At 38.4% G+C, this 11,667-nt stretch overlaps 1 protein-coding gene across 10 annotated transcripts in view; it reads left to right on the top strand.

Annotated features, from left to right (window-relative positions):
- Positions 1 to 10,531, top strand: part of LRCH3 (leucine rich repeats and calponin homology domain containing 3) — a 119,473-nt gene extending 108,942 nt beyond the window's left edge. For 7 of the 10 annotated variants that reach the window (XM_089685450.1, XM_089685449.1, XM_089685447.1 and 4 more), the window contains 3 exons: positions 1,942 to 2,079; positions 2,153 to 2,230; positions 3,168 to 6,791. In XM_089685450.1, the coding sequence (XP_089541576.1) occupies positions 1,942 to 2,079; positions 2,153 to 2,230; positions 3,168 to 3,374 (423 nt within the window). In that variant the 3' untranslated portion in view covers positions 3,375 to 6,791. Of the gene's footprint in view, positions 1 to 1,941; positions 2,080 to 2,152; positions 2,231 to 3,167; positions 6,792 to 7,164 lie in introns of those variants that run through there. The other 3 variants (XM_089685456.1, XM_089685455.1, XM_089685452.1) reach the window with 1 other exon arrangement.
- Positions 10,532 to 11,667: the final 1,136 nt, after the last annotated feature.

Raw genomic sequence — 11,667 nt, 5'->3', positions numbered from 1 at the left:
TTGGCTTTAACGGGCACTCCTGTCCCACCGGGAGTCCTGATCAACCAGCCGGTGCTGCCACCGACAAGTCACAAAGCTGAACAAAGACCGGCTTTGTTTGGCTCAGTTAAACAGTAAACCGAAAGCGAACACCTGACATCACTTCTGTTTTTTTCAGAAACAATCAGCGCCATTTTTAAATAGTTAAGAGCATTCATATACACAGATCTTGGTGTGATTGCATGCTTTTAAGAGCAGAGGAGGGATTTGGGGTCTTATTGACCCCAGATCTCTCCATAAAGAGTACCTGTCAGAGGCCTATTGCTGTCAAGGGATGTGTAAAGTTTTTGTGACAGCAATAAAAGTGGTAAGAATTTTTTTAATGTGACCGTGTAAAAAAAAAAAAAAAAATTAAGTGCCCCCATCCCCCCATGCTTACTCACAAATATGAACGCACGCGGCAGTCCTGCATGCTCATAAACAGCGATGGTCCCACATATGAGCTATCACCGTGAACACCAGATCATAGGCAGTAATTCTTGCTCTAGACTTCCGTTGTAAATCTGAAGTGTGAAGGATTTTAAAGCTTCGCCTATGGATAGTAAAATTTACGCTGTTTGTCCCTGTTGCACGGGCGTGTACAATTTTTAAGCATGATTGGTATCTATTTATCCGGTGTAACAGCATCTTTTATATGTTACAAAAAAATTGGGTTATGTATTTTGTTTTTTTGCATTAAATTTCAGAAAAGTGTTTTTTTTTTTCCCAAAAAAATTGCGGTTGAAAAACCGTTACGCAAATATCATGTGAATTGCAAAACCCACCAATTTATTCTCCTCTGCTTTAAAACAAAATATATACATTTTCTAGCAAAAAAAACGATTTGTATATGTGAACAAAAAATGCCAGAAAAAAAAATCTGCATTCTGTGCAGTGGTTTTGCATAGACTAGCCCCGATCCTCCTCTTCTCAGGTCCCCCACTGGTGCTCTTGGCCCCTCTCTCCTTTTGGGTGCCCCCATAGTAAGCAGCCTTGCTACAGGGACACTCTCGTGCCATGGCTGTGCGTGTCCATTCATACACAATACACAGAGCTGCTACTCGACCCTGCCCCCTCCCTCTCCTGATTGGCTCACTGGCTGTGATTGACAGCAGCTGGAGTCAATGGCCTACTGTCGAGCGTTTTTGTAGTTTTTTTGTTTTTTTTTTAGGCTGCCAGGAGAGCTGCACACTGATAGTCGGGAAAGAGCTGCCACCTGGGGGCCCCTTTCATACAAGCAGTGCGATCAGGTCTGCCTGTATGTTTTTTGGACTCTCTGTTCTCCTCAATGGAGTGGCGGCTATAAACAGACTTGTGTCCATTTACACCCACCTACCTCCTATCCGATCTGGCAAAAATTAAAAAACTGAAGGGAATCCATTCCCCTCCATCTGATTGGATTAGGTACAAATGGACAGCCAGTCTGTTTTACATCTGAATGCCCATAGAACAGAATGGACTGTCTGAGTCCAGTCCTCATCAGCGGACACGGACCTGTCATCCGTCAGTTCAGCTCTGCTGGGGATCAGCAGACCGATCTCCTGTTGAGAAAAACTGATCCGGCCCATGTGGAAGGGGCCTTACACTGATAGTTGAGGGAGAGATGCCACCTCACATTGGGGTCCAGTAGAGAACTGCCAGCTTGTGTTGAGGGTGACAGTGTGTTCCTTTTACAGGCAGCTAAAATGATCATTGGTGTCAGCAGTTACTTATCTGAAAGGGAAGAGGAGAAGGTTCCCTTAGTTCCATGTTGCTAGCTTTGCTAACTGATGTTGATTCTATAATTTGGAAGAGGCATCATTTGAAGGGAGATGACTTTGTCATTGAGGAACTCTGGCTGTGAAGTGCTTCTCTTGTTTGTACTGGTAATTGTGCGACACAAGTCAGCTTTTCTTATTGAACACTTTTTTTTTTCTCTTTTAGAACATAGAGTCACGATTAAAGTTGTCACTTCCTAGTGACCTGGGAGCAGCTCTGACAGATGGGGTGGTTTTGTGTCATCTAGCAAATCATGTTCGGCCAAGATCTGTTCCTAGCATCCACGTTCCCTCTCCGGCTGTTGTAAGTACCTTATCTGTTTTATGTTAATATTTGTTTAAAAGCCAGCTGTGACACCACTGATTGTCTCCAACAGCCTAAGCTTACTATGGCAAAATGCAGGAGAAATGTGGAAAACTTCCTAGAAGCCTGCAGGAAAATTGGTGTCCCCCAGGTAAGATGCACTGCTTTGAGGAAATGTGCATATTGCTGGATACTATTTTTTATTGTCTCGTGTGTTTTGTAAGTCTTCTACACAGCATTTGATTCTGTTCTTACATAAGATGACTGTTTCACTTCTATGAAATACTTGCATATGGTAGGTATCCTCCTTACTGCTATGCTTCTGACTTTTTTTGTTCTTTTTAAATAACACATTTACTTTGTTACATATCCCTATTGAGCTTTCATGACACACACTGTTTTTTTCCTTGTAGAAATCTCTGTTCAGTAGGTTTCATTTGATGTAGCCTGCTGTCTCAAACCATTCCTTTGTCATACAGTGTACTGCAGATCTGTCTAGCCATATTGTCACTGCCTAATTTGCATTGAGGATTCCCCAGTGTATAGTGATATCACTATACATAGTTGGGCCAGACAAGAGCAATCTTTGTATAATGCATAGCAGACTAAATCACTAAATGATAAGACATGGCTATCTTTAACAGTCCTAGAAAAGAAGTTTCATTGTAGGATTACTTTTTTTTTTTTTTCCACAGTGGCTAGTGAAACTTGCATTATGTAAACAGAATTTTGTTTGGGGACCATATAGGATAGTAGAATATATTGTGTAGCATGGAAGCAATTAGTACAGTAATGGTAGTGCAATATTGCTATAGATCAGCAGATACTGGTAAGGGATATGATAACTATTTATATGATTAGCTATACAGTCTGTTATTTTTGTATTCATTAACCTCTTTGTTGTTTTCAAATAAAACAAAAAGAGTTTGGCAAACCAAGAACATTACTGCTTTTTACTACCTTTTTCTGTCTTTCTCTTTCTTGTCAGGGTTCTAGTATCTTCAGTGATGTGATTCTAACTGCATGGTTGTGTTTGCATGACTGACTCTGCATTTCTATTTTTCCCCTCCTGCTTGCCCCCTGGACAGGACAAAGTTTGTCTCCCTTCAGACATTCTTCAGCTAAACCTCTGCAACGTTAAGGGGACTCTGGAAAGTCTCCTCTCCTTTGGAGAAGGCTCACAAGCACCTGCTCTTTCCTTCCACCTCCTGGGCTTTGGGGTTTTTTACTGCACCCTTATGCTTCTCCTCTACCTGCTCTATCGCTGGCTTCTTACCTTCTGGACACAGGCTTGAAGAGACAGGGAAACCAGCTTACTAACCTCTGTTGGGGTGGGTGTGATCATGATACTCCCTTTGAGTTCATACACAATCCGCAATTCTGTAAAGCACAATCCAATGTTAAGCTTCAGCTATCCAATAATCCTACTGCCACCCAAGCCAACTGTGCAAAACAGAATGACCTCTACAACTGTGATTTAATGATGAATGTTCAGGCTAGAAATACCTCTGTTAGTTCTGTCCATCTTTCTTATAGTCCATTTTGTTGTCAACTGCCTTTTTCAACAGTGGAATAGTGAATGTGGCAAAAAGACCACTAATTTTCATGGATAAACAACTTGACTACTGTGGGCTTGCTGCAACTATTTTGTGCCTCTGCCAAAAGCTGGATTTGATTTTGTTTTTCTTTCTTCCAGCTTTATAAAGCAACAAATATATTCTATTCAGGCAAATGAAAATTGTTTACTTCAGGCCATTTGTTTACAGTCACATTGATTGATACCAGTTCAGTGTATTTGAGTAATAGCATAGTTTGAACAAGCTGTGGGTACTTTTTTAAAATTGGATCATGTATTTGCACAGCTTTGACTTGGTAGGAAAACATATTTTCATATTTTCCTTTGATATTTATTGGTTAGCTGTTACTTTAGCCAACTGCATGTGCTGAGTACATGGTACACACAAGGCAGGCTGTAAAAGAAAAGTGAATATAGGTACTTTGCTGGCAGCTTGTGTGTTGAAAAAACACTTCTCCACCCCAACCACTGCATGTATTCCACATGTTCCACATTCAGGTGTGTAAAATACCTATTTCACCACCACAATCCTTGTTTTCTCGTGCCAGCTTGTATGTGACTACAGAACTTATGAGCCAGTGAGAGTAACCACAACATACTGAAGAGGTAGTTGTTAATGGGTTAACCTGTACATGCATTGGCTAGGGAGCGGTGAAGTTGTGGCTGATTAACATGCACACAGCTAAAAGGGTAAGTATGTTCACTCCTCTTTTACAACCTACCTTGTTTGAAGATGTAAGGTGCTGTAATGGTCACATTGAATCAGCACAGAGGACCCCATTTTTAAAGCACTGTTATGGTTTTACTGTGGCCATATTGCTGCTTTGTAAGTGTAATTTTTTTTTGTTTGTGATGAAGAAAACATTTGCACAACAGCCCTAATGTATTCCTGACTATAGCTGCATACACCTTGAATCGCCTAAAGGTGTAAGAATGTGTGTAAATTTGCTGCACTAAAAACTACATAAAAAGCTATACAAATGTCATAAAAAGCATTGCAATAAAAAATATCCATCAAAAATGTGCAAATGTGTGTATAAAAGTGACAACAGTAACTTCTCCAAAAAGAGCTCATATGTTGCACACAAATTGAAAAAAGATTCTGAGAAAATCCAAAAGTATAAATGGTCCAAAGTGAAGAAAAAACAAAATCCCCAGTTGTGTGAAATCACGCTCCTTCAGTGAAAGTGTGGTCCCAGTGAAAAGACACAATTCTCCATATTCCCCTAGAAGGTAAAGCTCACCTCTAGAGATTGACCCTCTTTCAGTAACTAATTGTAAGGAGGAAGATAGCCCCATTACAGTATGTTAACTGTCAGTCGTGTGATCAGCCTCTCCTCCAAGCAGATTGTTCTCTGCAGTGCAATGCAGAAAATACTCCATGGGGAAGTGCAAGTTTTACACAGCAGCCTGCATTTTATGGATGGCAAAGAGTAGGTTTCGGTTTTGGGTGTTAAACACTGGATACTTCCTAAGCATCTAGTGTGTGAAACCCTTGATGCCCTTTAACATCATACATATTCAGTGCTTAATTTAAAAGAAACTGTCACGAGAGAGTCTTGAAGTAATGACATTGCAGACTTCTATTTCTGGTTGTCATGTTGATCCACTTTCAAGTACTTTGAGTCACTGCCTCAAAATCAAATATTCAGATCAAACATTATTTTAACTTTAGGATTTGCATGCTACCAAAATTATTTTAATTATGAGCAAAATGACAACCAGGAAACTGGAATTTTTCAGCAGCAAGCCTGTATTTCTCTCGACACATTTAATTTGAACAGCCATGTAAACAGTTGACATATTTAGTTCTCATGGAGGGTGAAGAGGTAAGAAGATAGATGGTGTGTACTAGCAAACCATGAAATGGATGTTACTGAGAGCAAGAATTCTTTAAACTTTTATTACAAAAAAATCAGTATGATTGTGGTTTGTTGCTTCATTCCTGTCAACTTCAAGCTTTTAGCAAAGGGACTAATTCATTATAAGCTGCATTTTAACTGGCCTAATTTTGAGTATTTTTCAATACATTTTTTGGTTGTGTGCAAACAATAAGTATTCTTGTGATTGTATATCCTGGCTTTTTAAAACATAGAAATATGTTTAAGGACTGTATACAAAGTATTGCGAACACATGGTATAAAAGCTTAAGAATCAGATAAATCTGATATCTTTTATGTATGCTGCAATTTGGACCTCAAGTTTTGTGTGTTAAAACTGCATAGAAACGAAGCTGATGAATAACCATTTAAATAGAGCTGACAGTATGTTAAATATAGATGAGCACAGACTATATCTGCCTTTTTCCCCTACGTAATGCCAAACTCCAGATCTACTTTGTTTGGGCCAACTTGGCCCAAGCAAACTGTTTAAAGTAAAAGTAAACCTGAAGTTTAGCTTTAGTGATGCAATAGTATAGTTTTCACTTGATCTATAAAAACAACAACATGGTTGCCTCCTAAAGTGTCATGCAGCATTATGGCAGATATCCTAAAGCACAAGCGGTATAGCAGCACCTACAGTAAACTGAGTGTATTTTACCTAGTTATATTTTATTCTTTCTGCAAATATCCAGTGTAGGATAAAACAGATTGATTTTACCATTTACTTGAACATGGAAGTCATGAGCTTGCATACATGTAATTTAACAAGACTTCAACACAAAGTAGTCAGTACATTGGGGATGCACTTGCAGGATTGTGTGCCTTACTTATCCTTAACCTAGCTATATACACACACAGTCAGATTTTGTTGATTTGGTCGGTGAAAATAAAGGGGGGCAACAGGAATGTTGTTGGTTCTAGCTAAACAATCAATACAAATGCCAGTTTTTCAGTTACACGTTTTATAGCATGTAGCTGCTGATACAGTTCAGTGTGACAGAAACAAAACATTAAAATGGATATCTGACAGTGTGTGGCGGCATTAATACTACTGCAGTGTACTCAGCTGTAACTGGGTTTGCTGTCCAGTCTTGACAGCAAGACCTAGAGCATAGTCTGTTGGTAGACAGTAAGGAGCATATAATATGGAGAATGCAGAGTGATGGTATATAATGTTCTGTCATGCTTCTGTTTTGCCAATTGCACTTTGTTTTTCAGTTTAATTTTTTAAATAAATTTTGCAATAGACTTCACATGAGTCTCTTCTATCTTTTCTTCCAGCACTTTATGGTCTGTGGGATGGGAAATAAGACTTTATACTCTATATCTCCTTAACATAGTTCTTGGCCTTTGGAAAGATTCTTTCTCTGCAATCCTCTACCACTGTCTCTAACTGCACACTAATTAGAACAGAATAGCAATTTTTCATTCATATTCTTTCATATGCATGGTGTGTTGATTTTTCATCTGGTTTTCTTGGCATCACATTTCTTTCCCCTCTTCTGTTTACATATGTTTATTTTGTTAATTTCTGGTTTAGTTTAACATCTCCATGCGCCAGAGTGTATTTTTATGTTTTTTATTTTCTTTTTTTTTTTTTTTTCTTTTCTCATTACTTCAACCCAGGACCGCCTATGTTTGCCACTACACATTCTTGAAGAGACCGGACTTGTGGAAGTGGCAGGAACCGTCCAGGCATTGTTGGACCTTGCTCCCCCTAAACAGCTGTCCCCAACCAGTGTTTGAACTGCTCAGTAGCCACTGGTTACTCATTTTGTGCACTTCTGCTCCCACTACTCACTCATAAGGGAACCTCTGTCAAACACACAAGGGGAACAGTTCATGTGAAAGCTCCATTATGTCTGCAACAGGTTTTAACTGAAGTTTAATTAACTTCAAGGTTTTACACACACACACAATTCCTTTTCTATTTGTTATCACTGTTCTGTGCACTTTTCTGATTTAAGTTGTATTTGGTTTGCCATCTTACAGCTGTCCCAAAAAACAGGAATTGAATAAAGTGCAATATACTGTGCATCATAGACCACCAATGTTATGAGGAGTTAGACTAAACCTTGCAAGGAACAATTACTTCTTCCTCCTCATTATTGGTGAGGTCCTTCACATTCTACAACCAGATTTAAAGGAGGCAGCAGCGCGCCCTGCAGTACCATCTTCAGAATGGTTTGTCTGGACTTGCAGAGTATATTGAGTTATGGAAAGCTCTTAATCTTTCTTCACTTCAAAGAATGATCAAGATGGACAGTATCATCAGTTGATTTAACGGAACAGGACTTCTGCTGCAGAGGAAACTATTCATAAGGTATTTTTACCTGTTCCAGTTGTAGACAATGGCACACATGACATGTTACTGACACAAAGGTATTGTCTATAGTCTTGGAACCTTTTCTTTTTTAAAGACTTAGTTTCCTTACAATATTTAAACATTTTTTATGAGATTCACTGAGCTAGTGGCTGGTTTGTGGGTTGTTTTTATTTATAATTTTATTTATTTTTTTTCTTATTTTAAGCTCTTTGATTTCTCATATCTGATCAGGACAGCTACAGCAAAGAGTTACATTATTATTTAGTATTAATGGAGCTTATAGTTTAGGAAAGCCTGTTGTCTGTGAACATAAATAATACCAGGAGACCTCTACTGCATCTTCATATCTACTAAACAAGCCCAATAATAGATGATGGTTTCCAACTAAGATGAGAGCTTCAACAAATACGGTTAAAACGTCTATGATAACTGTTACAGTATAATGTGTCCTCTGGACACTTAATGCATTGTGATGGACTTGAAATCTAACAGGAGCCACATTTCAGTACAAGACAACCAAGAAAGGTATACAGCGTGTTCAAACCAGGAGTGCAAAAAGACTATAAAAGTGCAAATTTTACCCCCTCTTAAATTAATATGTCCAAGCCAAAAAAAAGTTGCTAAATCCACAAATATTTACCTAAAGCAAAATGTAAAAAAAAAAAATCAATCATGATTCTGTATACACTAGCTGTACTTCTTGACTGTTTTGCAGTAGTAGGCACTGAATACACTGTCTAGTACAGAACGTTTTGGTTGGTAAGGTGTATATATGCCTCCATTTTGGGTTTAAAACCTAGCTTCACTTTCAGCAATTGTCTCGAACGGTAACTTACTATAGGTAAAGTATTTTGTGAAATGACATTTTCTAATCCAGACTAGTGTTGTGCCATAGTTTTTAGCCTTTTATCTAGCACATTACTGTCTTTTAAATTGTTTGTTGGAAAACCATTTTCATTAACAAATGCTCATTTTCATGAACATAATTATTTCTGTATTTACCAAGCATGTTTTTGTCTTGCTTTTGAATTACGTGTTTTATAGTCCTTTTTTACAAACTTTGCACTTCTCTGAAATATTTGGATTGTTTATGAACTAGTACAAAAACCACAACTGGGATATAATGTGTACTGCTGGTTTGAACACTGCATAACTTTTGGAATAACATTCAGGCCAGTGAGCCTTTGAAATGTATTATAATTGGCTACAACAAAAGAAATGTATGTATTTCATGCACATTAATTTTTTTTTGGGTGCAATCGAGTATGCACACACATTATAGCAGAATGTAGAGTTCACCTTTTAAGCTGTACATTTGTAGGCTTCATAGATTAGGGACTATACAGGCTTTTATTTCTCTTTCAGTTTTGAGTAGAATATTGTCATAATCATGTTCAGGACTTACTGACATGTACTGGTCCCAAAGCAGTAAGGTTCTATCTAGTCAGTTTACCCTTGGAGGTCATTACTGCCCTTGAAATATAATGGACTTTAGGAAAGGCAGCTTTCATCTTAGAAATCTGACACAGGTATTTTACTATGTGGCAGATTCTTTTATATTGCATAAATGCCCTAATGTGTTGCCACAATGACCCCAGTATATGATCTCTTTAAAGTGTTGATTAGAATTTAGCAATATAATGAATGTATAAGTGTTAAGCTGAACCTTTAGAAAAGGGGGCTGTCCCCAAACTGCATGGGTTAACTGCTCATACATGTCTAGGGGAGAGGTAAAGCAGTTTTGCTTACTTAATCCTCTGCTCTGGTAGGGCTTTAAACATCTAGTCCAAACTGATATAAAAACAGTTACATTCAGTTTGTTTTTTAAAAAAAGAAAAAAAAGCATTAAATATACAGTTAAGTTGGCCATGTGCTAGTGGAATTTAATTTGAAATGAGACCATTTTGAAATGATTTTCTAATTATTAGTTGGCTCAATGTGACGTGAAAATTTGAAGGGGCAGGATGGAATTTTTTTCTTGAACAAATTTGTAACCGTGAATGTGGTTTTTGATCTGCAAAGTCCATTCAGTCCAAAATCAAATGTTAAAAACAAACCCAATTTTGACATAACATTGGTTTGAATATCTACTAGTGTATGGCCAGCTTCAGTTTCTCCAAGTGTCTTTTTGTTGGCTTTCTCTAATAGCCTGCATACCAGAATCACACTGGGAAATGGAGGGTCCTTGCTGTCAGACAGTAGGCACTGCATTGCTTTGCACAGTGTGATATTCAAGCACTGTGAACCTGGTTACATAGGAGGGATATTATCTTAACAGTGTGGTAGTGTTCTGCCAGCTGGATGGGGCCAGGACATTGACCAACCTGTATTGCTTATCCGCAGTAGAGAAAAGTAAGGTCTTTCACCTAGACTTGCTCTTTGCCATGAATGCCTGGATCAAAGGACTGGTTTTATAGAATTGCAAAACGTTTGACAGATTGTACTTGACTATATTTCAATTGCGTGTTTAGCTGTGGGCATGTTGGCCAGTTTTAAATCTGAGGTCAGACTGGTTTATCACCACGTACAGATCCAACAACCTGTAATTTCTTTCTGCAAAAAATCGGCCTTCTGTTAAATGGTTTAATGTGCAACTCCAGGCATATCTGTTAGATACTGTTTAAAGTGCTTAAGTATTGATACAAAAAATAAATGTTATAAATTCTGTATTGTCCATCAAGGGACACATCCTGATTATAGTAAGCAATCTTGGAATATACTGTCACATTCAGGAGAAATGGACACTAGGCACATAGAGAACTGAAGCCAACCCATTGTTATTATTATTATACAGGATTTGTATAGCGCCAACAGTTTGCGCAGCGCTTTACAACATGAAGGCAGACATTACAGTTACAATACAATTTGGTACAAGAGGAATCCGCGTGCCTTACAATCAAACAGGCTTTTAGGACTATATTCCCTTACACTGCTCAGTTTCACTTAGGAGATTGCTTATTTTCCATCTCCTTTTTTTTTTTTTTTTTTTTTTTTTTGCATGAATACGGTAATGTTTCTACTTTCAACAGCTACTGGTAGATTCAGGCCCAATATTGGAAATCCCTGGAAACCTCTAAAGTTTAACCAATGAGCACAGGTTTTCCAAATTCATTAAGTATACTGTTGTTTTCTCTGTGATGCTCCAGCAGTCGGCAGTGACAACCCGTCTGTATTGTGGTCATCCCAGGACTCCGCTGTTTGGATCATTTTATATGGGGATTCTTTGCTGAATTATCGGGAGCAGAGATGTGGCACTGCTTCTATCCCTGTTTCTGAAGACTCCGTTCTCGTGAGTGGCTAGCAGACTATAGGCTGTGTTGAGGATTTTTCCTCTTATTTTTCTTGAGGCTGTGTATGTGTGACTAGGCTGACACTGGCTGAGCTCTTCTACTTTTACCTTTCATTTAGGTTTGGTATGTATAAGCTGGGTTTGTTTTTAGAATTGTATACCCTCCTTTTTATTCATTCTCAGGCTGCAGAGGGGAGTACATTCAGTTATTACTTTGGTGGCTGGGCACTGTTTATGCCGAAACCACCATTTTAAATTTCCTGCCTCCTTATCTCTTCAGCCTTAATGACACGGCACTTCTGAGGAGGCAGTGTGGGAGCAGTGCATATACTAAACTACTTCTGCCCTTGGTTTCTCTTTTGTCTGATATGGTAGCCCAAAACGGTGGTTTTAGGTTTTCTGCAGCCAAATTTAATTTTTTGCTGGCTTTTAAATATTGCTGTGTGTTAAATAAATGTGATGTGTTACCCTTCTGTTGCGTGCACACACACAGGCAGCTTTACAATTACTAATA

This window comes from Staurois parvus, unplaced genomic scaffold, assembly GCF_062004578.1.
Source record: "Staurois parvus isolate SC_StPar_1 unplaced genomic scaffold, SC_StPar_1.0 ptg000376l, whole genome shotgun sequence".
Taxonomy (NCBI): domain Eukaryota; kingdom Metazoa; phylum Chordata; class Amphibia; order Anura; family Ranidae; genus Staurois; species Staurois parvus.
This window is presented reverse-complemented; position numbering and strand designations above follow the sequence as displayed.